This window comes from Vulpes vulpes, chromosome 3, assembly GCF_048418805.1.
Source record: "Vulpes vulpes isolate BD-2025 chromosome 3, VulVul3, whole genome shotgun sequence".
Lineage (NCBI taxonomy): Eukaryota > Metazoa > Chordata > Mammalia > Carnivora > Canidae > Vulpes > Vulpes vulpes.
Genome location: NC_132782.1, coordinates 90,782,954 through 90,808,744, shown reverse-complemented (window position 1 = coordinate 90,808,744; position 25,791 = coordinate 90,782,954). Strand labels below are relative to the sequence as shown.

At 48.8% G+C, this 25,791-nt stretch overlaps 1 protein-coding gene and 1 long non-coding RNA gene across 52 annotated transcripts in view; one reads left to right on the top strand and one right to left on the bottom strand.

Annotated features, from left to right (window-relative positions):
• LOC140598286 (uncharacterized) overlaps positions 1-4,388 on the bottom strand; it is a 41,695-nt gene extending 37,307 nt beyond the window's left edge. Inside the window, exons 1-2 of one of the 2 annotated variants that reach the window (XR_012000569.1) lie at positions 4,299-4,381; positions 824-900 (exon numbers count right to left, since the gene is read on the bottom strand). This is a non-coding gene — a long non-coding RNA (uncharacterized lncRNA). Of the gene's footprint in view, positions 1-823; positions 901-4,298 lie in introns of both variants that reach the window. The other variant, XR_012000570.1, reaches the window with a different exon arrangement.
• A 339-nt stretch (positions 4,389-4,727) lies between these two features.
• Positions 4,728-25,791, top strand: part of SUN1 (Sad1 and UNC84 domain containing 1) — a 53,953-nt gene continuing 32,889 nt past the window's right edge. For 19 of the 50 annotated variants that reach the window (XM_072753395.1, XM_072753389.1, XM_072753387.1 and 16 more), the window contains exons 1-2: positions 4,842-5,028; positions 22,093-22,189. In XM_072753395.1, the coding sequence (XP_072609496.1) occupies positions 22,113-22,189 (77 nt within the window). In that variant the 5' untranslated portion in view covers positions 4,842-5,028; positions 22,093-22,112. Of the gene's footprint in view, positions 5,029-6,763; positions 6,866-22,092; positions 22,190-25,791 lie in introns of those variants that run through there. The other 31 variants (XM_072753397.1, XM_072753396.1, XM_072753390.1 and 28 more) reach the window with 12 other exon arrangements.

The following is a 25,791-nucleotide window of genomic DNA, read 5'->3' as shown; positions in this document are numbered from 1 at the left end:
GTGAAAGCATACTGGCCAGCAGTGGGAAGATGGGGAACTTCAGGGACAGGCAGTTTGGCAGTATGGCCATACTGGGCATATGGCCCAGTAGCCCACCAGGCTGTCTGCTTCCCAGGCCCTCCTGCCTGCCTCTTCTTGTCCCTCCCTGCATGTGCCCCTTGTGCTCCTTGGACAGAAGCCTTACAGGCTGTGCTGGGCTTCTAGCAAGAGAGGACCAGCACTCCCAGGGGCAAGGTCCTAGTGCTGGGATGTCCCATCTTTTCAAGTAACAAACCCACGCAGTCGTCTCTAGCTGCAGAGCTCAGGGAGGTTGGCCCACACGTGAGCCAAACTCCCCAAAGCCCTTATCTTCGCTCAGTGACACATGACAATTGTGAGTGGGTTCACAGAGTGCTGGGGTTTCGGAGGTTAGTAACCCACCAGCCTGTAAGCCCACCATGTGGGTCCTGAGCCTCCTGCCTGTCCCCTCCAGTGGGCTTTGGCCTCAGACTGTCCCTGCCCCAGAGCTGACCCTCCATTCCCTGGCATAGTCATAGGCAGCACTTACCACAGTCATCACTGTATAACAGTGGACGTCACTTACTGATTGCTTCCAAAGGGCCAGGTGCTGCAAACAAATTACCTCCATTCTCCCAAAGGCCCTGCAGCCAGACAGGATCAACCACGTTTGTAGGGGAGACCACTGGGGCCCAGGGAGGCTAAGGATTTTGGTTAATGGCACACAGCTCCGGCTGGCTGACTCAGGGTGGGTGCGAGGCCAGAGCTGCTGGCCCCTCAACCCACGCTCCTCCCACTTAACCCTGGGGAGAAAATAACAACTTACAATCCTCCATCCTTAACACCTGTCATTCTTTTATTCCACATCCATTTGTTATGGCGTTGTGAAGTGGAATCTCTTTGCTGTTAAAAAGACAGGAAGTTATGTTGAAAAACTATTTTTAGTTTCAAAATGTGGGAAAGTAGCAGAGAAAGTTTGAATATGTTGCTTCTCTGCCTTGACTGAAATCTGGTGTGTTTCTCTTTGATAACTCTTTGGAATTTATGCAGTTGTAAATAAATATATTGTATTCATTCATATGATATAAACATATTGAACTCTATCCTCTATCTCTATGACACATGTAGATATCTACATGATATACAAATGTACTGTTTGTAATCATAATCTATATTTAGTAACATTTCAATAAATGCTATATTATAAAATAATAATTCTCTATAGAACATAGCCACATTAAATCAAACATTTATTATAAGGATAATTTGGCTACTTAAGATTGGTAACATGTTGCCTCTGTGCTGAGAGGCTCTACTTCTGGGTGGAAGACATGTCTGCAGTGTATTGTTCACAATAGTGAGATGCAGGAAGGGCTGGGCACCCATGACTACAAGAATGTTTTGGTCAGATTCACTCTTTGTATTGTGGAGTATGATCTATCTGGCATAGGGAATGGAATAGAGCCGATATTAGGGGGCTCCACCTCAAAGCCTAACATGGGGGAGCATGCAGAGCAGAGCAGAGCAGAAGCAGGGCTGGGCATCCTTATGGGTACCTGCTTGTGCGTGGGAGGTAAAGCTGCTGCAAATCTGTCAGGGCCATCTGTCTTACACAGTCATCCGGAAACACCCTCACAGACACACCCAGAATAATCTCTGAACAAATATCTGGGCTCCCTGTGATCAATCCAGTGGACACCTACAATTAACCAGCCATGCCATCTACCCAGTTTGCCTGGACAGTCCAGCTTGTTGCTCGGGACCCTGCCAGCCAGGATGTCTGGCTTTGCATGACCAGTGGGGTGTCCTCACTGCCCTGCTCAGGGACCCAGCCAGCCCCCGTTTGCCTACTCCACAGAGTGTCAGCGTGGGCACCTTGGAAGGAAGGCCCTGCTCAAGTTCCCTTCCCGTGGGCCTGGGGGTGGGTTTGTGAGGTCATGGAGCACAAACATCCGTGGTGCCCTCCGTTTGCCCACCAGCACCTAGCATCAATTACTCTCTGTTGCTGACTAGCAGAGGTGCAGAAGTATAGGAAGTTACTTCTATTTGCATTTCTCTGATCACAAAGGAGCTCAAGCATCTCTTTTTATTTTACATTAAAAAAAAAATTTAAGATTAAAAAAAATTTTAAGTCATCCCTACCCCCAATGTGGGGCTTGAAATCACAACCCCGAGATCAAGAGTTGCAGGCTCCACTGACTAAGCCTGCCAGGCCACCCATCAAGCATCTCATATTCTTGTCATGCATTTAATTTAGCTTTCTTCCCAGGGAATTGCCTATTCACACCCTTTGTGTTCCCATCTCTCGTTGATCTCCAGGAGCTCCTCGCAAGCAGTAGCTCCTTGTCTGGTTTAAATATGGCAAATGCCTTCTGGCCTGTCACCAGCTGCTGGCTTGTCATGGTGTGTTTTATGAAATAGACACCTTTCATTATTTGACAGAGAGAGAGAGGGAGAGAGAGAGAGACACCATGAGCAGGAGGGGCAGAGGGAGAAAATCCCAAGCAGACTTTAGACACTGTAGTGTTCCTTTTCATTTAGCTTTCTAGTCATCTAGCAGCTAGTTTTATTTCTTCAAAAACTTTAAAAAGAGAACATGACAAAATATTGCTAGTTAATTTAGAATAGTGGAATCAAGATGCATGTTGCAGAACTTTTTTGTAGTTTAACATTTAGAAACTTCTAACATTTCTAAAACTTTTGAGTTCATTGTGCAAAATACAATATCAAATAAGAAAAGAAGAATCTACGATGCCCCTATGTGTATAGAATCAGTGGTATATTTCTGTGAACACATGAAATCCCACAGCACATAGGTTTTCAGTTAACGGTTGTTTTCTGAATACATTCATGCCCCAGTCTTTACATTTATGTGATGCTGTAGGAGGCAGGCTCTCTTTCTTTTTCGTTCTTTTTTTATTTCTTTCTTTCTTTTTTTTTTTTTTTTTGAGGTTTCGCTTATTTGAGAGAAAGAAGTGGGAGGAGAAGCAGAGGGGGAGGGAGAGAAATAGACTACTCACTGAGTGGAGCCCCATGTGCTGGATCCCAGGACCCATGAGATCATGGCCTGAGCCAAAACCAAGAGTTGGACACTCGACCGACTTGAGTCGAGTCAGTCTTTTTGAGAAGAACTAGCTTTGTTCTTGGCCATGCCTCTTCCTCCCATAATTTTTTTTTTCCTCCCATAATTTAAGTCCACGACATCACGTTCAGGTCGAGTTCCCTTACTGTGACCTCACACTGACTAGCTGTCACTTGAAGACTTCTTTCCTTTTCTTTCCACCTGGAACCCAGTGTCCACACATACTTCACTTCCTGGAACAGTGAATGAAAGCCTCTAAATCTCTAACTCCCCCTCAGGAGAGAGTGCACCTCTGGCATGCACCTGGAATGTTGCTGGTCCCCTCCCTTCGGATCTCAATGGTCACCACCACAGCGACCTTCCCTGACCGCCACATTTAAATTTACTGGTCTCCCACATCCTAGCCCTGTCTCTGCTGCTTTTCCTCCATGCTGCTTACCACATTCCCAGAACACAGTCCGTAAAGCTTGCACAGAAACACATGGTGTAATTACTGTATAGCTCTGCCTTCTGGAATATGGGAGAGGGAATATGATTTTCAGTGGTGCATCTCAGCACCTGCTACAATAGGCATCCAATAAACATGCATTCAATCAGTGCAACCCCGGTAAGGACAATAGAGCACGCACCCAAGATGCTGCCCAGGAGCTGGTGCGCTGGGTTTGAAATAAAGGAATCACAGATGGGCCAGGTGAGTGGGAACGGCTGGGTGGAGTAGCTGGTGCACAGCTGGAGGGAAGGGGGAAGCGGAGGGTGGGGGGGGGGGGCAGGCAAGCAGGGCAAGTAGCTGTGGAAGAGCCCCATCGCCAGAGAGAGATCTCTCCCCTCTAGGGCCTCCTCCAAGGAGGCTGTTAGCACAGCTGTGATAACAGATGGACTCATTCAGACCAGGTCACTGGTACAGACCAGTTCCAGCCAGTTCAGTCCAGTTGGTGTCAGTACCAACCAGCTGAGTCCAGATGAAGCCAACGTAAGCTCATGGAAGCCAGTGAGGGTGGGGGTGGGTCCCAGGAAGGACTCCAAGTGTGGAACCTGTCCCCTAGCTCAGGTGCTCATCTGAGTCAGCACCGGCGGGCGGGTGGTCCCTGGCTTCGGCCTCTTTCCTTATCAATGCTACTCCCTAGGTGGCAGAGGCGAGACACAGGGGGGCTGCCGGGTTTCCCCACATCTGTGTCTGCGGGGGAACAGTATCATCCCTGCTCTCAACGGCCCGTCTCACCTGTTAAATCCTTTGCAGGTGAGCGTAATACGTCCCTCTCCGTTTTTGTGGTTTTTGCCTGGGATAGTTTTGTCCTCCTCCCCACCCCCCTACGTAGGGAGCAAAACGGTCACCTGCGCGGCCCCCGTGCCGGCCGCTACTGCGCACGCGCGGGGCGGTACGAACGCGCAGCGCCCCCCCCCCCCGCCCCCGCCGGCAAGACCGCCGTCTTCTCCCACCGTCTTCCCCGCCGCCGCGGTCCTGTGCAAGGGCGCCCGAGCTCTCCTGAGCTCGCAACCGGCGCCTCCGCCCCGCCCCACAGCGCGCAGGTGCAGGAGCAGCAGCTGGGGCGGGCCGTCCCGCGCGCCGCAGGCCCGGTGCAGCGCGGTGACGGAGGCCCCGCCCCCAGCGGCCGCTCCCGCCGCTCCCGCCGCGGCCGCCGCAACGCACGCCCCCGACGCCGCCCGGCCCGGCGCACCGCCTCGCAGGCCCGCCCACCTCCCTGCTCGGGACGCGGCCTCAGCTCGCGATTGGCCGGGCTCCCAGCTAGGCCGCCTCCTCATTGGCCGAGGGGCTTCAGGTGGCGCGCTCAGGGTTGGTGGAAGTCGGCGTTGCTCCCGCCCCGCCCCCAGGCGCGGCCGCTGGTTGGCTGGTGTCCGCAAGGTCCCCTCTGGGATCGGGTTGGGGCGGCGCGGACCAGGCCTGGGGCTGCAGCGGCCGCGCCGTCGGTGGACCCTGTGGCACGAGGCAGGTGAGCTTCGGAGTGGGGCTGGAGGGACCCGACTAGGGCCGGGGCGTCCCTCACAGCGGGCGGGAGCTGCGGGCCGGGAAGGGGGGCGGGCACGGGCCGAGCCTCGGGCCCCGCCTGGGCCGCCAACGGCCGCCGCCCCCTCCTCGGCCCTGTGCGTTCGCGCACCTGCCAGAGTCTGCAGCGGGCCTGTCCCGGGGCGTCCTCTCCGCCCGACCGCAGCGGCGGGAACGCGTACTTGCCCCGGGGTCTCCGTCGTCACCGCCCGCGCCCACCCGGGAGCCCCCGCCCTCCCGACACCCGGGAGCCCTCACCCGCCACCCCAACACCCTGGAGCCCCCTCCCCGCCCCAACATCCGGGAGCCCTCGCCCCCGTCCTCCCAACACGCGGGAGCCCCCCGCCACCCCAACACCCGGGAGCCCTCGCCCCCGTCCTCCCAACACCCAGGAGCCCCCGCCGCCCCAACACCCGGGAGCCCTCGCCCCCGTCCTCCCAACACCCAGGAGCCCCCGCCGCCCCAACACCCCGGAGCCCTCGCCCCCGTCCTCCCAACACGCGGGAGCCCCCCCCCGCCCCAACACCCGGGAGCCCTCACCCGCCACCCCAACACCCTGGAGCCCCCCCCCCGCCCCAACACCCGGGAGCCCTCACCCGCCACCCCAACACCCTGGAGCCCCCCCCCCGCCCCAACACCCGGGAGCCCTCGCCCCCGCCTTCCCAACACGCGGGAGCCCCCCCCCGCCCCAACACCCGGGAGCCCTCACCCGCCACCCCAACACCCGGGAGCCCCCCCCGCCCGCCCCAACACCCGGGAGCCCTCGCCCCCGTCCTCCCAACACCCAGGAGCCCCCGCCGCCCCAACACCCCGGAGCCCTCGCCCCCGTCCTCCCAACACGCGGGAGCCCCCCCCCGCCCCAACACCCGGGAGCCCTCACCCGCCACCCCAACACCCTGGAGCCCCCCCCCCGCCCCAACACCCGGGAGCCCTCGCCCCCGCCTTCCCAACACGCGGGAGCCCCCCCCCGCCCCAACACCCGGGAGCCCTCACCCGCCACCCCAACACCCGGGAGCCCCCCCCGCCCGCCCCAACACCCGGGAGCCCTCGCCCCCGTCCTCCCAACATGCGGGAGCCCCCGCCGCCCCAATACCCCGGAGCCCTCGCCCCCGTCCTCCCAACACGCGGGAGCCCCCCCCCCGCCCCAACACCCGGGAGCCCTCACCCGCCACCCCAACACCCTGGAGCCCCCCCCCCGCCCCAACACCCGGGAGCCCCCCCCCCCCCGCCCCAACACCCGGGAGCCCTCGCCCCCGTCCTCCCGACACCCGGGAGCCCTCGCCCCCGTCCTCCCAACACGCGGGAGCCCCCCCCCCGCCCCAACACCCGGGAGCCCTCACCCCGCCACCCCAACACCTGGGAGCCCCCGCCGCCCCAATACCCCGGAGCCCTCGCCCTCCCAACACGCGGGAGCCCCCGCCGCCCCAACACCCGGGAGCCCTCGCCCCCGTCCTCCCAACATGCGGGAGCCCCCGCCGCCCCCCCCACGTCGGCCCCACAGATGGGGTGTTCGTGGGGCCCTTCTCCAAGGCCCGCAGGTGTGAGCCTGAGGCCCGCTTAGGGCTCTAGGATAGAGTGTCCGGAGAGGGCTGGGGCCTCCCCCTTACCTTGGGCGCTCTGGTGTGCCCCGCCAGCTGCCCAGGGAGGGCTGCTCTGCGTCTAACCCTCTGTGCACAGACTGTTTTTACTCCCGGGGTCTGCAGCTCAAAAACTCCTGTTTGCGTTTATCTCCATCCATTTCGTGGGACATTGCATAGTTCTTCTAAGTCTGGAAACTCATGATGGTTAGTTCTGGGGGAATTTCTCACAGTTTTCTTTGACAATTTTCTTCTCTTGTTTAACTTATCTCGTTTCTGTATTTTGGAAATACTATTGTTTGGGCACTGAACTTTTTGGACTCCATTTTTACTTTTTTAAAAATAAAATCTTTTGGGAAGCCTGGGTGGCTCAGTGGTTGAGTGTCTGCCTTTGGCTCAGGTCATGATCCTGGGGTCCTGGGATCAAGTCCTCATTGAGTTCCCCACAGGAAGCCTGCTTCTCCCTCTGCCTCTCTCTGCCTCTCTCTGTGTCTCTCATGAATAAATAAAATCTTTAAAAATAATAAAATCTTTATCTCTCCCATTTTCCATTTTTTTGCCTTTTTGTTTCACTTTGTAGGAGATTTCCTCAATCTCCTTTATTTAGCATTTTTATTTTGGCCATCATATTTTAAATTGCCCATAGCTTTTTTGGTGATTCTTTTTTTCCTCTAAAATTTAGCAGTATGTTTATTTCATAGAAGCGATGGGGTCTCCTCTTCTATCATGACCTGACTTTTGATTGTTTTGGTTGGTCTTTCCTGAAATATTGGGTGATCTGTCTGCAAGTGGGACCCTGCAGTCCTTTGGATGTTCTGTGCACCTGCTCTGGCCCTATCACTGTTGGCTGATACCAGTGGGGCTTCCTCGAGGAACCCTCAGCCTCACTATCTTAAGGTCCTTTTATTGGGCTTTTCATATTCTCAACAAAGGACTTTCTACTCTCCTTCCTTTTTTTTTTTTTTTTTAAGATTTTATTTATTCATGAAAGAGAGAGAGAGAGAGAGAGGCAGAGACACAGGCAGAGGGAGAAGTAGGCTCCATGCAGGGATCCTGATGTGGGACTCAATCCCAGGACTCCAGGATCAGGCCCTGGGCTGAAGGCGGCGTTAAACCACTGAGCCGCCCGGGCTGCCCTCCTGCCTTGTTTTTGAAATTGGATAGAAGAGTGTGGCTGTGGCCCTCAAAAATTAGTAAGGTGCTCACTCATCTCCGTCTTCTGGAGGACATCCTGGAGCATAGTATTCATTATCCTCTGCTGCAGAGACCCCCTTGGTTTCATCCTTTAGGCTTTTTTGCAGGGAAGGTGGGAAGGCGTTAATGTATGGTAACTAACTACTGTTTTGTTACATAGCAGAATTTGCCACTTTGATGTGTACAGTTCAGGGGCATTAGGTGTGCTGTGTAGCCATCACCACTGCCTCGTTCCAGAACTCTTTGCCCCCTTAGTGGAAGTCCCGTACCCATTAGCAGGCACTTCCCCAATGCCCACTGCTCCCAGCCTCTAGCATCCACTAATCTTTCTTTTTGTGATTTTACTTATTCTGAATTTTTTTTTTATAGACGCAGATTCATACAGTATGTGGCCTATCGTGTCTGACTTCTTCCACTTAGGGTGATTTTTTTTTTTTAAGATTTATTTATTTATTCATAGACACACAGAGAGAGGCAGAGACACAGGCAGAGGGAGAGGGAGAGAGAGAAGCAGGCTCCATGCAGGGAGCCCGACGTGGGACTCGATCCTGGGTCTCCAGGATCACACCCCAGGCTGCAGGCGGGGCCAAACTGCTGGGCCACCGGGGCTGCCCAGGGTGATTTTTTTTAAGGCTTATCCATGTTGTAACATATCAGAACTTTATTCCTTTTTTGGCTGAATAACATTGTGTGTGGCATGAATATGCCACAATTTTTTCATCCATTCATCTCTTAGTGGACATTTGTTTCTACTTTTTGCTTTTTATGAATAATGCTGCTACTAATATTTGAGTACAAGTTTTTGATTACTTGTTTTCAGTTTTTCTGGTGTGAATCTAGGAGTGGGGATTGCTGGATCATATAGTAGCTCTATTTAATATATAGAGGAACTGTCAAACTATTTTCCACTGTGGCTGCACCAACTGTGTGCAGGGGTTCCAGTTTCTCCATATTCTCTCCCCCATTTGTTATATGCTTTGCTTTGTTTTGTTTATTATGGTCTTCCTAGTGGATAGAAAGTGGTATCTCATTTTGTTTGCATTTATTGAATGACTAATGAGCATCTTTTCATGTACTCTTTGGCTATTTGTGTATCTTTGGAGAAATACCTACTCAGGTTGTCTATTTTTTAATTGAGTTGTTTGTCTTTTTGTTGAGTTGGAAGAGTTCTTTACATGTTCTAGGCATTAGATTCTTTTTTTTTTTTTTTAATTTTTATTTATTTATGATAGTCACATTGAGAGAGAGAGAGAGAGGCAGAGACACAGGCAGAGGGAGAAGCAGGCTCCATGCACCGGGAGCCTGATGTGGGATTCGATCCCGGGTCTCCAGGATCGCGCCCTGGGCCAAAGGCAGGCGCCAAACCACTGCGCCACCCAGGGATCCCTAGGCATTAGATTCTTATCGGATACATGATTTGCATATATTTTCTTCCATTCTTTGGTTGTCTCTTTACTCTCTTGATAGTATATTTTTTTAAAGATTTTATTTATTTATTCATGAGAGAGACAGAAGGGGGGGAGGCACAGACACAGGCAGAGGGAGAAGCAGGCTCCATGGAGGGACTGCCTGACGTGGGACTTGATCCTGGGTCTCCAGGCTCATACCCTGGGCTGAAGGCGGCGCTTTGCTGAGCCACCTGGGCTGCCTTCTTGATAGTATTTTTTGATGCACAAAAGTTTTACGTTTGATGTTCAGTTTGTCCATTTTTTCTTTTGTTGTTTATTCTTTTGGTGTCATATCTAAGAAACCATTGCCAAATCCAAGAACATGAAGATTTACCCCCCTATGTTTATATCTAAGAGTCTTAAAGCTTAAGCTCTTAAGTTTAAGATCTTTCATCGATTTTGTGTAAATTTTTGCATGTGGAGTGAGGTAGAGGTTCAACTTCATTCTTTTGCATGTGGACATCCATTTATTTCATCATCATTCTTTCCCTATTGGTGATCTTGGCATCCTTGTAGAAAAATCAGTTGACCATAAATGTATGGATTTATTTCTGGATTCTCAGTTCTTTTCTGTTAGTCTCTATATCTATCCTTATGCCAGGAACAATGCTGTTTTGTAGTACATTTTGAAATCACGAAGTGTGAGTCTTCCAACTTTGTTACTCATTTTCAAGATTGTTTTTGGCTATTTGGGATTCATTGCAGTTCCATATGAATTTAAAGATTAACTTTACCATATTTACAAAAAAAGGCCATGGGGGCTATGATAGAAGTTGAGCTGAATCTGTCGATCTCTTAGGACTGTTTTGCTGTGTTTCACAATATTAAGTCTTCTGGTCTGTGAACAAGGAATGTCTTTGCAGATATTTTTCATTAATTTCTTTCAGCAATATTTTGTCGTTTTGTGTACCAGTCTGACACTTTCTTGGTTAAATTTATTCTTAAGTTTGTTGTTCTTTTGGATGCTGTTGTAAGAGAAATTGTTTCCTTAATGTCATTTCCAGATTGTTCATTGCTAGTTTATAAAAATACAACTGATTTTTGTTTGTTGATCTTGTATCGTTCATCTTTGCAGAGTTTGTTAGCTTTTACGTTTTTTTGTGTGAATTTTTTAGGATTTCCTATATATGAGATCATGTCATCTGTGACTAGAGATGCTTTACTTCTTCCTTTCCAACATGATGGCTTTTGTTTCTTACCCTTGCCTGACTGCTGCTGCTGGAACTCAGTTCCATGTCCAGTGGGAGTGGAGAAAGTAGACATCTGTGTTTCCTTTTTGATCCAAGGAGGAAGCTGTCGGTCTCTTACCGCAGAGCGTGATGTTCACTGTGGGTGTCAGAATGCCCGCTATCAGGTCGGAGAGATTCCCTTCAACTCCTGGTTTATTGAACATTTTTTATCATGAAATACTGTTGGATTTTGACAAGTGCTTTCCTGCACTGATTGGGGTGATCATCTGGTTTTGCCTAACTGCTTTTAAACAGACTTTCAGCGTTTGATTTCTGCTGTATATGGGCTCCAGTCTACATACTCCCTTCCAAATGGACATGGGTGCCACTAACTATAATCATTTGGCAGGGGGTGTCCATGGACTATTTCTTAGGTGGATTATTTCTCAGTGTCACTCACTGCAAGCTTGTGATTCAGCTTTTTCTGGCTTAGCTATGTTTTCATTCATCATTTGTATTTTAGCTTCCATGTTTGCTGCTGTTGTCTTTTCTTCCTTCTGTTATGCTCTGTGGTTATGTGCCTTTAGGAAACAATCTCTCTTTAGAAGGGGTGCCGGAAGAGAGTGGGAGCTACCACCTTTGCTCGGTGTGCCATTTCTAACTGGAAATTCCTGGGTGACCTATTTTCAGAGAATACTAGCATTTCATGGAGTATCTGCTCATAGCCGTTGTTTCCTGGTTCTGAATTTATGATCATCAGATGGTCTCTAGATTCTGAAAATAGAGCCAATTTGAATTTGTTTACAGTGCAAATGCCAGGCAGCATTTTTGGTGGAAGTGACACAGGATGGAACTGCCTTTCAGCATGGCAATTCTTAAATATTGCAAGGTGAGGCAAGAGTCACGGTGCTTGTGAGGCCCACCACGAGGACCATGAGGGTGGTCCTGAGCACATGGTGAAGGGGAACACTCAAGACAGTGATGGTATCCAAATAGGAGTGATGTGGGAGCTGAGATGCTGCTGCACGTAGTTCAGTGGGGTAGCTGTGCTCTGTTTTTTTCTTCCTGCCTTCCATCCCCAAAATTGGAACTCATTGCCACTTTGGATTGTTCACCCCTCTTGATTTCAAGAGGAGACTGGACCTACTGATATGCATTTGAAACCGTTTACTTGCATTGCATTGAACCAAAGTTAAGCAGGATTGGCAGATGTGAATACAGAACATGGCATTGCTGCTTATGATGTGCTGTTTGTCATAATTGTGTATTATGATTGGTTCTACTTTGTTAATTAACTCATGTAATTCATTAGGGTTCTGCAGTTTGAGTGACATCTGTAATTAACCATGCTTGTTATCTGCGTGCTTTGTTGTTCATTTAGTCACATAGGGGCACTCAGTGAATGGTCTTCAGTTGCAAATTTTAGTTTAGGATCTAAGAGCTATGTGATTCGTACTGGATGTTTGTGTGGAATAGAACCCAGGTCCTCTGGGTAAGTAGGAGGGAAGCACTCAGGTGTAGATGAGCAGCTCCCCCTGGGAACATGTGTACCCTGAAAACAGCTGTGCTTTTTGCTGGGCTGCTTTGTTTTTCAGTCATTGTCTTTGTTGGATCTTTAATTAATATTACTGGAAGATGTGAGCTATATATAGAATATGGAAAACAGATCAATTTGATGATTTCTTCACTCTCTACTTACACTGTAAACCTTTTCAGTACTGGACAACATGGACTCCGAGCCTGCTGCTTCCTGTTTGGGAGGACAGCATGAAAAGGGTTATTAATTAAGAACTAGTGTGAAAAAGAAAAAAAAAAAGAACTAGTGTGGATTAAATGTTTACATTTGCAGTACAAATAAAATCCTGTAATTGCTGTTTAATTCTCATTCCCAGTCATAGCTAGAAATAAAGCACAGTTGATACAGCTGTTCTGCTGCGATGAGGACACGTGAGAAGCAGTTTGAATCCGTTAGGAGAGAGTAAGGAGGCCCAGGTGTGCATGACCCTGTCCCCTCATTATGTGTTTGTATAGCTCTTGGCACAATTTTGCGAGATGTGGTCAGACAAACAGCAGAGACTGAATTTTCAGGTTAAAGGCAAAGTAAGAACACACACAGCAGTGCGTGCTGCCCTCAAAGAGTACAGGGTCTAGTCGCTCATAAATCATTACAGTTTCTGTGAAGATGAGTGCTTGGAGAGCACTAAAGCTAGCATCTCACTTGGACATGGGGGGTTGGGGCTCCAGGAGAGCTTCCTGGAGGTGGTATCTCAGCTGAATTCTCAGGTTGACTAGAAGGTAGCCAGGAGCATTTGGTGTGGAAAGAGACCAACGGAGTGAGGCTGGGGAGAGGGCATAAGAACTGTGAAATGGGATGAAGAGAAGAGGGTTGTCTAAGTCCAGGCCCTCAGTGAAGCCGCTCCATGGATTGATGGGACACAGAGAGGAGTGGGACATTTGGATGGAGGGTCTGGTGCAGTTTCTTGGGTCTTATCTGTGGGTGCTAGGGAGCCATGATGGGATGTGAAGGCAGTGAGGTGGTTGATCTCTTTGTAGACACACCCTTCTGGCAGTATTCTGGCCATAACCAGCAGGAGATGGCGTAGCAAGGGGAACTGGAAGGAAGAGGGAGTGACCCACTGGAATGGGGGGAACAGACTGATAGGTGATTTGGATACTTGTAGATGATCCCCACAGAAATGCTCAACATGAAGTAAAATCAGATGCTTATCTCACTGTATACATATGAATTACAGATGGATTAGTTAAGTCAAATCAGCAATAGAATCTATAGCTGACTGCTCACGTGTTCTTGGGCTGGAGCAGGCTCTAAGTCTGGGAAGAACTGACAGGCCAACCCAAGTCACTGCAGGGCCAGTTCAGTGACACGGCGGGGTCTCCTAGCCATGGGTGAGATTGATATCCTGTAAAAAAACAAAAAAACAAAAAAAAAAACAAAAACAAAAAAACAGAAAAAGGCAGCCCCCTCCCCCCATCTGGCTACATGCCAGACTGGCCTTCCCAGTGCCAGAAGAGTCCCGTCAGATGTGGGAGGAGCCCCCAGAGTCCCTGCTCAGTGCTGCTGCTTGAAGGCGTTCTCTGGGGACAGCATCTTCGCCGTAGAAACCACGTCACAGGCAGTCCTTGTAACTGTTGGTTGTAAGGAAATTTAGTGCATTCTTGGTTTGAAGCAAATACTGTAAAACTATGTTGTCATGCTTTCTGGATTCTAGGAAGAAAGACCCTTTATATTAACATGTATGAAATAAGTTGACTTTGGGCTTTTGCTGAAACACTATGATAATACCACTGTCAGAGGAAATGGGTTTTTTATTAAAAAGTTCTTGGGGAGCAGCCCGGGTGGCTCAGCGGTTTAGCGACACCTTCGGCCCAGGGCCTCTTCCTGGAGACCTGGGATCGAGTCCCACGTTGAGTTCCCTGCATGGAGCCTGCTTCTCCCTCTGCCTGTGTCTCTGCCTCTCTCTCTTCTTGCTCTCTCTCTCTCTCTCATGAATAAATAAATAAAATCTTAAAAAAAAAAAGTTATTGGGTACTTACCATCAGGAGATGTAAGCGTGTGATAACTTATCTTTACATAGAAGTAATTCTCTTCCCTAAAAGTCAGAGCTATTTTCTTAAGTAAACAAGCTCATCCAGCCCACATCTCTTCCTGTTGTCTCATCATTCCCCCAAAAAGGAAAGAAACATCCTATCTTGGCTAGTTACCGTTTTTCAGTACAGACTTGCTGCTGGTAATAACTAACTTTTATAGCGTATTTTTATCCTGTGCCAGGGAGCACTGAGCAGATTAGGCGTGTTCACTGGCTGACTTCTCCAATAACAGCCTGAGTTTGAACGTTGTCTATTCCCAACTCATGGCAGCATGGAGGTGTGAGTACATTGTCATTCCCTCTGCTCAGGGTTCTCTGGCCAAGTAGAGCCAGGATGGAGCCTCTGGGTCTGCCTGCCCCCAGGCTGCTGCACAGATGAAGACACAATTTTTTTGGAAAATAATAGTTATCTGGGTTAGTTGTTGAAGTTGTAAGAATACCCACTGTTTAAAAAAATGTTGAATGGTACAGAAGTGGGTAAGTAAGGAGTAGAAAGTCTGATTCTTTACCATTGAATTTAGTGGTATTTTTCTTCAAGTTTAAAGGCATATTCAAGTACTTATAGCACGTAGCTTCCCGTGAAGCTCTCCCAAGTATTTTTATCTTAGTCATTAGTGTCCAATTCATTGTTTTAAATACTCGGTTCATGTTTAGGGTTCTCCCTAGTGTAAGTCACAGATTTTCACAGACTGACATTGTTTTATTTCAAAATAAAAACAGATGGATGCCAATTCCTATTTCTTATGTGGTAGAAGTAATTACATTGAATGTGGCGTTTGGAAAACTCATTTCTAACCTGAATTATGATCTTTTTTATGGTTTTACTTAGACCAACTGTGACTTTTTTTAGTCTGTAGGCAAAAATAATGTTTTTATTAGTCTCTACATTTAGTTTTGACAGGATTAAGATTGAGCAGAATGGTTACATTAAGATTTAGTTCTAGGGTGACACGCATAAGGGGGGCACGTGATGGAAAGAGCACTGGGTGGTATATGCAACTGGCTAATCACCAGGTTCTACCCCTGAAACTAATTGGACACTCTGTGTGAACTAACTTGAATTTATGTAGAATCTTCAAGGGAAAAAACAGATTTAGTTATTAATTTTTTTTAAAGATTTTATTTATTTATTCGAGACACACAGAGAGAGAGAGGTAGAGAGACACAGGCAGAGGGAGAAGCAGGCTCCATGCAGGGAGCCTGACGCGGGACCTGATCCCGGGTCTCCAGGATCACACCCAGGGCTGAAGGCAGTGCTACACCGCTGAACCACCAGGGCTGCCCTAGTTACTAATTTTTAAAGGGTCGCCTTGGAATTTTAGTTTGAAAATTAATCCTCTTTGCAGACTATGTGACAGACGAAGCACCCAGTGTAGCTGCCCTCTGAAAACGGAGCCCTGGGTGATAAGGATTCGCAAGGGTAGTGGTGTTTGTCAGGTGTTCACGTGTGCGCATGTTCCCCCAGTACCTCTCTGGAAGGTGATTGAGGGACTGCCTGGCCAGCTGAGCACCCGCTGCTGGCGTCTGCAGATGTGCCAGGGCTACTATGGCTTGTCCTGTGCTGTGGGAGCCTGCTGCCGTCAGCACACAGCTTCCCTCTGGGATGGCACTGGTGGCAGATGGCGTCTGGAGCTGTGCCCAGAGCTGGGAGGAGCGTCCTGTCTGTCGCTGTCCCCTTTGATTGCTTCTGTCTCCAGGGATGGGTTATGGGCAAGAGCCACAGGTTCTGACCTTTGCCTCCGGCGGAACCGGAGCAGGTCGTTTCTGAACCAGACGACCAGAAAGCTACACTGGCCTGTTGTGCCTGGGCTCATTCTCTCAGCCACTTTGTCAGTGACTCAATCAGCTGAAAAAGTTTGATTTATAACCTACTCCTCTCTGTAAACACAGTGCTGTAGGCACTGTTTAATATAACATAATTGTCGACAAGATGTTGCTACTTGGGGTCTCCAGGGTTCCTTTTTCCAGTTTTTCTTTAAAACTTCCAGCATTTCCTAAGGAAATTCTGTGCACTAGTATTATTTCAGAAATGTTAGTTTTCTCTGTGTCTTTGGTTTTGCCATTTTCTTGAAGCTCTCTGTTTTCAATCCTTGTGTGACTTATCAATTTTGAGATTTTTTCCAGGCATGTTTTCTAGATTGTTACTGGATTAGTACAGACATTGTGGTAGTAAAATTCAAATTATATGTGCTCACAGAACTAAAATTCATTCTTGGTTAAAGCATTCAAGAACAAAACAGCTTTATGTTTTCGTCTCTACCGTATGATGTCAGCATAGCACCATGTCCTCAAAGGGCATTGAAGGAGAAGCCTAGTGGAACCCAAAGGGCACTGAAGGAGAACCCAAGACGTGGGGTTCCTGCTGGCTCCATGGGATAAGCCTCCAACTCTTGATCTCAGGGTCTTGAGTCGAGCACCTCATTGTGCTCCACCCTGGGTGGGGAGCTTACTTAAAATAATCTTCACTCTGTTTTTATTTTTATAACTTTCTTTAAACATTTTCTTAAACTCTGATTTTCGAAGCCTACTAAGAACTGCGTGTTTGTAAAGATACGAAGGTCCAGCATGAACAGAGGCCCTCTCCTCTGCCTGTGCTTGCAGGAGAATGAGGCACCAGAAGGCACAGCAATCCAGCAGCAGCGCCCTTTCCTCCTTGCAGACACCGCTCTTGGCCATGTGTCCTCTCAGCTGTGTGCTTTTCCTAGTTAGGAGTGGCAGCTGAGAGTACAGAGTCCTGAAGAAGCTCTCTTTGACCAGGGCAGAGGAGGTGCTCTCATGCACTGTGCTAGGCTGCCCACCCGGGAGAGTCCTGCCCTAGCAGCCAGAACAGAACGAGGGGAAGCGGACAGCCTGGAAAGGACGGCAGGAATGAGGACAGTGGAGCATGTGTGATTGTAAGATGTTGACCTCAGATTCTTTCCAGGGCTTTCTGATGCCATTGAAGACATTTTCAGTCTGCTTTTTCACCTATTGTATGAGAGCAAATCAGCTTTCCCTTGAGTCTCAGGCTGAGGCTGGTAGAGGCAGGGCCACACGATAGGAGCAGGAAGCTCTAGGGTTACGTGTGGTCTTTACTTAATGGGGATGGACATGGAGGCTGGGAGCAGCATTTTGAAAATGCTTAGTGCTCACGTTCACTTATCAGCAGATCTGGTATTAGAATTGCATGTGTGCTGTTTGGAATTCTGAGATGCTTCTGATGGGGGCCAGGGGCTAGAGCAACTACCTGTTTGCTCCCAGTTGGAACCATCCATGCTGGCGGTGGACTGTGCCTTTCATTTAGGCCTGGGGTTGAGTCAGTCTTCATCTCGGGGGTTGGTCACTCAGAAGCAAAACAATCTGTGTGTCAAGGATTGAGAACATAGGCTGTGTAACTTTATTCTACCAAATATTCAAGCTCCTGTTTGAGCATTGTGTGCCAGGCACTGCCCTGTGCACACAATTTCATTTCATCCTCTTCTGCTTTACTTCGTTTTCATCCAGTCATTGTACCTAATGCTCACGTTTCATGGAGGGAACTGAAGAGTGATTTCAAGTGTTCTGAAGCTGTATCACGATCTGTTCAGGGTCAATGGAGAGAGGACCCACGTAAATTCTGGTACGATTAGCTGTCATACCCAGGAATTCTGTGCTGCGGTAAACTTGGAAGAGAACAGCAGTCATCCTTCCTCAGAAACTCCGACTCAAGCGTGGTGTAGCCTCCATGTCCACCTGCCTCTTTGCAGGTTCTGCTTTGTGTGAGTGTGGTCCTCTTGTGCTTCCCCAGGGGAGAAGTGGCTTTCTGGTCTGTGGACTAAGCCATGGCAAACACCCTTCGGGGCCATGGGTCTGAATTAAGCTGGGGCTAGGCTTTATGCTTAGCCGCACTTCACTGGAGAACATGACATAAAATTCATGTCCTTACAAGAGTGAAATCAGAATGAGCTGGAAAAAGTGGGTATGTGTGTGGTGCCCTTGTGCTGTGCGATAGTAGCTGCTTAGCTGTGACCATCATTGTCTGCTCCACTGTCCCTCCTGTCCTGCAGAGCTACGCTGCCAGGTGTCTGTTCCTAGAGTTTGGTGTCTGCCCTTACTGGTACTCTCTTGAGGGTGTTCTCTTTGGGCATTTTTATTACTTTTGTATTTCCTAACACATTTTACCAGAAATCTACCACTATCTGGTGTTACTCTGCTTGTGTCTCCCTGTTCTCTCCGGTTGGATTTTTGACACAGTCACTGCTAGAATCCTGTCATTCCCGGGATTCCTGTGACAACCAGTCGCTCTGCTTGGTTCTTTGATAGGATTTATTTCAAAGCCAAGAAATTTAATTAAATTTTTAAAAAATATTTTATTTATTTACTCATGAGAGACACACACACAGAGAGAGATTGAGAGAGAGACAGAGGGAGAAGCAGGCTCCACGCAGGAAGCCCAGTGTAGGACTCGATCCAGGGTCTCCAGGATCAAGCCCTGGGCTGAAGGCGATGCTAAACCGCTGAGCCACCCGGGCTGCCCGAATTAATCGATTTTTAAGTAGGCTCCACGCCCAGTGCAGAGTCCAGCATGGGGCTTGAACTCATGACCCTGAGATCAAGATCTGAGCTGAGATCAAGAGTCAGATGCTTAAGCGACTGAACCACTCAGGTGCCCCCAAATTAAATTTATTGTGGCATAAGGCCAACCGAAACTTGGCTAGAGGTGGTATGGCTCAGGTTTGTCACCTGGCTCATTGATGGGAAGAACTAGGTTGAAAAATCTGGTTGTAGCTGGTCCTGCACCTCCTGTTAGCTTCTGAAAACACCATTTGTCATGCATTAGAAATTAACCAAATTCTCTTTCAGGTAGCTAAAAATGTGAGCACATATAAATGTAACTTTTCAAATAAATATGTGAGTTCCTACATATGCCCTCCACAGGTTCTGTAACTGCTGCTTCTGAGCTGAGTCATAGGCTGGAGCTCCTGGATCCTCTGGCAGCTTTGTCAGAGAACTGGCCCTGTCCCAATCTGCCCCACAGTAGCCCCTAGGGGCGATGCTGGGATTGCAAGCCCAGATTGCAGGACTCTGCCCTGCTTTTAGCTGCAGGCTCTACTGTCTCTGTGTCCTGGTCCTGATCTTGGAAGTAAATGCTCAAGTATTGGCTTTAGGGCGTCTGCCATTCCTTATAACACTGACCTCTGTAAACTTCAGGATGTAGTCACTAAGGATGTATCAGACACTAATTGTAGTGTACTTGGTAGAAATTAGCCATTAGGACAACTCTTTGCTGTGGTTTAATAATCACTATTGGAGGTATTGAAGAATGTTAAGGTGAAAGGTCACTTTGGGAATGAAGTGAGAAGTTTGGGTTTTGTTAATCAGTGAGTAACTAATAGAGAATAAAAAAAAAAAAATCAGTCCCTTGTCCACTTGGAGAATGAGGACAATTATGGGGCATTTATATTGTCACTTGGCCTGGCATTTCACGGTTGCTTGGTGAAGGAGTGCTCTGGGTCTGGGTTGTCAGGAGCCATTGTGATGCTGCTGGGGTGAGGCTCAGGCTGGGTGGGGCTGGGCAGGGTTGGCGGGAGCTCAAGGTCTGCTGGGCCAGGTGAGCTGTGCTGCTAGGTGAGTCGTGCTGGGAGGGAGTGTATTGCAGTTAGAAGGTGCCTGGTTCTGCTCTCCCGCTGCCCCTAAGGCTGGATTTCAGTGTTGGCCGTAGTAGACACTAGGGAGATCAGGCAGGAGAACAGGTGGACCAGCACTTGGGTAAATGGCCAGGGTTAACTTTAATTTTTTTTTTTTTAATTTTTAGTTATTTATGATAGTCACAGAGAGAGAGACAGAGAGAGGCAGAGACATAGGCAGAGGGAGAAGCAGGCTCCATGCACCGGGAGCCTGATGTGGGATTCGATCCCGGGTCTCCAGGATCGCGCCCTGGGCCAAAGGCAGGCGCCAAACCGCTGTGCCACCCAGGGATCCCTAACTTTAATTTTAATTGTAGAAAGAGTGTGCGTTAATAGCATGCCAAATAAGGATGAGTCCGTACCTGTTGAAGTGTGTTTCGCCGACAGGTGGGCTAGGTCTCTGAAGAAGAGTGCTGTTTTTTTAAAATGCAGGAGTCTTGTGGTGTATGTTGAAATTAGGCAGTACAAATTTTTAAATGTAAACAATATTTTTTTATTTCTGTATTTTTTAATTCTTTAATAAAAGATATTTGTGGACTGCCTGGGTGGCTCAGTTGGTTAAGCATGTGACTGGATCTCAGCTCAGGTCATGAGCTCAGGGTCATGAGCTCAGGCCCCGAGTTGGGCTCTGTGCTGGGCATGGAGCCTACTTTAAAAAATTTGGACTATTTCTGAGAAAGTGGTGTGAATCAAAGAACTTTTGGTTTAGTTTATAGAAAACAGCCATTTACACGTAAATATTTTTTGTCCAGGCTGGTCTTTATTTTTAGTTTTATCTTCCTTAGATTTTTCAACCATAGGTTATGAATCACATCACTACTATGCAGTGTTTTTTAAAAATTCTAAGTACGTGTGTGTGAGAGAGAGAGATTATTTTTAGCCAGAGGAAGGTTTGAGTTATTCCAAAGAAATTTAGATGACAATCTGAAAAAAATTTTTTTTTAATTTAAATTTAATTTTTTTTATTAGGCTCCATATACAGCATGGAGCCTAACATGGAGCTTGAACTTATGTGAAATCAAGACCTGAGCGGATGTCAAGAGTTGGACACTTTAACCAACTGAATCTGCTGAGCACCTCAAACCTTTTTTTGATGTTCTTAAGGATTTATTGATTTATTTTTAGAGAGAGTGTGTGTGTGCAAGTGTGGGTGGGGCGGTGGGAGGGCAGCCAGGCAGAGAGAGAATCTCAAGCCACTAGGGGCTCGATCTCACGACCCTGAGATCATGACCCAAACCAAAACCAGGAGTTGGACTCCTAACCGACTGTGCCATCCAGGCACCTCCAACAACATTTTTTATTTAAGATTTTATTTTATTTTATTTTATTTTATTTTTAAATTTTTATTTATTTATTTATGATAGTCACAGAGAGAGAGAGAGAGAGGCAGAGACATAGGCAGAGGGAGAAGCAGGCTCCATGCACCGGGAGCCTGATGTGGGATTCGATCCCGGGTCTCCAGGATCGCGCCCTGGGTCAAAGGCAAGCGCCAAACCACTGCGCCACCCCGGGATCCCTAAGATTTTATTTTTAAGTAATCTCTATGCCAGACGTGGCTCGAACTCACAACGGTGAGATGGAGTCATATACTCCACTAACTGAGTCACCCAGGCATCCCCCAAACTTTTATAATTAAAAAATAATCTGGGACACCTGGGTGGCTCAGTGGTTAAAGCATCTGCCTTCGGTTCAGGGCGTGATCCTGGAGTTCCAGGATCCAGTTCCACATCAGCCTCCCTGCATGGAGCCTGCTTCTCCCTCTGCCTGTGTCTCTGCCTCTCTGTCTCTCTCTCTCTCTCTGTCTCTCATGAATAAATAAATAAAAATTTAAAAATATACCACTTAAAAAAATCTAAGTTCTTTGGAGGAAAATAAAAGTGCCTTAGGCTCGTGTGTCATTCAGCAGTTTCCTGGTACTGAGTGTGTGGGCCAGTGTGGGCATCGAGGGTGAGTGCTTGACCATGGATGAGGGAGCTGTTCTAGTTCAGTTAATAACAATGAAAACTTATTACAGAAGAATGAGAATATTTTGATATCTTTAGGAACTTAAAAAATACATTTTAAAAAGGAGTCTGAGTCACTCTGTATTCTTTTTGCAAGTGCTAGTTTTCATAATTATGAGTAATGTAGGGTTTCCCCCTTTCACTCCTGGAGTGTAGTGTTGGGGAACTGAACACAACAGGACTTGTTTCTGTGAGAAAATGTGTCTCCTTCACTTAACAAATAAAAACAAAAACGGGCACGAGGTTTGTTTCACTTGGATTGTGTAATGTTGGAGTCCTAGGTGTGCGTCTGGGGTTGGCTGTGACAGGCCCTGTCTGTGTTTCCACCCTGTTAACACCCTGCATTGCTTTTTCCCGCCTTCTACAGTATGACTTGAGGCCGTGACCATGGACTTTTCTCGGCTTCACATGTACACTCCTCCTCAGTGCGTGCCTGAGAACACTGGCTACACGTATGCACTCAGGTGAGCGTGCTCGCGTTCCGGCGCTGTCTCCATCACCGTTCCCATCACCTCTCCACTCCTGGATGCCAGGGACAGCCTTGCAGCTGAGGGGGCTCTGTGCTGCTGGCAACCAGAGGTGGTATTTTGAGAGGGAAAGAGCTGCGGAGGTCCCAGTGTGCTCTGGCTTTCTGAAACTCCACCGACATGGAGATTGTGAGGTTGTTTTGAAAACCAAACATTCTGATGACTCAGGATGAGTCATAGCCAGCGTCCTGCTGCTTCAGACCCACCCAGTGGCTCTGGTCTCTCTCTGTGGTTATGGGCAGGGTTCTGTGATTTCTATTAATGGCTCAGTATTTTGTAGTTCACAGATTTGCCTCTGAGAGGAAGAGGTATCATCAACAGAACTTTGATGAAGCCCAAGGTCTTGGGGGCAGCTTTTGTCAGATGCTCAGTTTTCTGTGTTTATTCTGACATGAGTCTGAAATGGCCAGGTGGCCCCTGCATGTCTAGTTCCCCAGGTCAAAGGATAGTAAGATGAAACTGAAGAGCTAGAAGCCAGGGTTAGTGCCAGAGCATACAGGATTGGGTGGGGGAGAATGTACGGGACTCGGCAGGACCTGGCGGGAGAGAGCTGTGTTCTGACAAGACCTTCAGGGTTTCTCAGTGCTTATCTACTAAAGGGTAAAAATATCATGGAAACTAATAAGAAAACTAGAAGGTATTTTAACAAATGTGTTTTTAACTTCATTAGTCAAACCTCATATTTGATGATTGAGTTTTTATTCATAATTCTAGATTATTTTACCCTTTGAATGTTTTCATCAAAAGTCTTGGTTTATTTTAGAAGAAGGGAGTGGTTCAACTCAAGTTAAACTATTCCTTATTCTGTATTGTGGAGTGTAAAAATAACTTCTGGTAACTTATTTTTAGCTTTTAGAACCTATTTTAAATACAGTGTGAGTATCTTCCTTAGGGAAGCAGCACTATGATTTCCAGCATGCCCACTCCACAGCCTTCCTGCAGGTAGATGGGTGCGTTGGTGTGGAAATGGGTGAGAAGCAACCTGGGGAAAGTGCCTGTGCTGGGAGCTTGGCCTGGACTTCAGGGCAGTGGGAACCAGGGAAGGGTTTAAGCCCGCAGTGGTGTGATTAGGCCTGTGCTCAGAAGGATGCTGAGGCTGGCAGGTGGGATGGAGGTAGGGGGTGTGATGCTGCAGTGGCCTGCCCCAGGCAGAGATGGGCAGGGCGCTGGGGGTTCTGAGCCAGAGGCTGCGGGTGGGACGTGTCCCAGCTTGGGCAGCTGGGGTGAAGAGGGAAGATGGGAGGATGGGGAGAAAAGAGCGGTCAGCGGAAGACTGTGGGACATGGTGGGGGAAGTGAGGGTGTGGTCAGCAGCGTGATGTGTAAAGGGATGTGCCCCAGGCACCAAGGGGCCAGGTGGTGGACAATAGAAAGGGGTTTGCGCTTGCCATTATGTCTCTTGTCTTCCCATGTGTGCCTCTGTGTCCCCTCCCTGAGTCCCCCAGCTCCCCTGGAAGCTGCTGGTCCCCGCAGTACCTGGCCTCACTGCATGCCCTTCCCTCAGTTCTAGTGACTCTGCACCCCTGGCTGACAAGCGTCCAGCACCACTCTGATCTTCATTCTCAGCACTTCAGGAGACACACAGAGGATCTGCCAGTGTCCTGGTCATTCCATTTATTTATTTAAACTATTTTTCTACTGTGAAGACTACCATTAGCATGCAAGTCGGGGGGGGGGGGCGGCAGTCATATGCCCCCCCCCCCCCAGCTTCAACTGCTCTGGCACTAGGCCCTTCCCTCTGTCTCCAGTGCATTGTTGTGAAGCACATCTCAAAAAGATTAGGATACTTTAAAAACAACTACCCGAAATACTAGTATCACACGAAAAAGCTCCTAGTAATTTAAAATAACCTCTGATATATCTGTAATATACCAAAGTTGATGTGCCAATCCCTGGATCTGCATTTCTGTTTTCAATCAACCTGAACAGGACTCTCCTCTGTGTTTCCTGTGCACTGTGGTTAGATGTAGAGTCTGATCAGTGCCAGGTTTGGTTGGTTTGTTGCCAGGACTCTGCACGTTCTTCTTGTTGGGGGGGTGCCTGGCACCTGGTTTGGTGCAGAGGCTGAGCCAGACCGTCGTTAAGGAACCCCCCAGCTCCACACACGATGGGGATGCAGCCACTGGGACACTGCCTTGAGCAGGAGGCAGTCTTTCCCAGAAGCCCTCCAGAATCCCCCCACACACACACACCCAAAGATGTGGAGACCCCAGCTCAGGTGGCAGCTCATGTTCCAGAGGCAGGCAGTCTGGAAAAGTGCCCCAGCTTGGGCAGCTGGGGTGAGGAGGGGAGGATGTGTGACTGTGCCAGCCTCTGGTAAGTACACCACAGTCCCTGCCAGGGATGCCCAGAGGGCAGTGTGTTTCTAGAAGGAGGGTTCCAGCCAGCACCAGGCCTGGGGCATCGCCTGTGATTTCAGCCCCGTGGGGCAGGAGTGTAGACAATGTTTTCAACCAATGTGCCTGGTCAGGGAAGAGAAAGGGTCTGGCTCTGTGGATGTTTCATTGTTGTTTTCCCTGCCATGGAGACAAATGAGATTGTGTCCAGATGCAGATGGTTGGGAGCCACAGAAGGGTTGAAGGGGAGGGAAGAGGCAGCAGACAAGTCTGGAGAGTGGGAGAGACCCAGCCCAGAGCGCCCAGATGGGTGTTAGGATGGCGGCATCCGCTGTAGCAGGAAGGAAGGGAGAGGGCCATTACGAGTGTGGCCTAGGCTCCACCTGAGAGGGGGCCGTAGCAGCATTTCTGGGGTGAAGCAGGGCGGGATGGGGGTGGCAGTGAGGTAGGGGTGAGGCAGGAAGTGCCAGGCAGCAGCGAGGACCTGCTGGCCTTGGGGACTCCGTTGTTGTGGTTATCTGGGGCCTGCAGCATCTGGTACAGGGACACAGCTGGGTTCATCCCCGGGGTGTTGTCTGCTGCTGGGACTGAAAGGCCAATAGCCAGTGGGGGGGGGGGGGTAGGGGGGGAGCTGTGATGATAATGCCTATCCCTTATGAGGACACTGGAGTTCTGCACGGCCCTGGCCCTGGATGCTTGTGGGATTGGGGCCACAAGCCCCATGGCACTATCCTGCTGCACAGCTTGTGGCTGCCAAGCATCTGTTGTATCTTCTTCTTTCAACTGTGCTAGATTATTCTCTAGTCTTTTAATTAAAAGTGCATCTAACTAACAGGCATTTTTTAAAGAACAACATTTAATTGATGAGGGAACCAAACTAAAATCTGCTCTGAAGGATTCAGTCTGTCATTTCCTTTGGGGATCTTTGTACTCTTTTTATATCCTAGTTATAATAAAGTACTTTTAACACCAGACTTGCTGAAGTGTTGCCTGGGGTGAGTGCCTTGTATCTTGTGTCTCCTGCAGATGTTTGCACCTTTCTGCTTAGCTCTGGCACATCTGTCCATAGGAACCTCGTAGGAATGATGGTTGGGAGCCTAGGGCATGAGGGCGCCACTGGCCTGTGTGGGTCCCTGGACCACAGCACCAATGCAGGTGTGGGTCCCTAATGTGCCAGATAAGCATGGAGATCCAGACCCGAGTG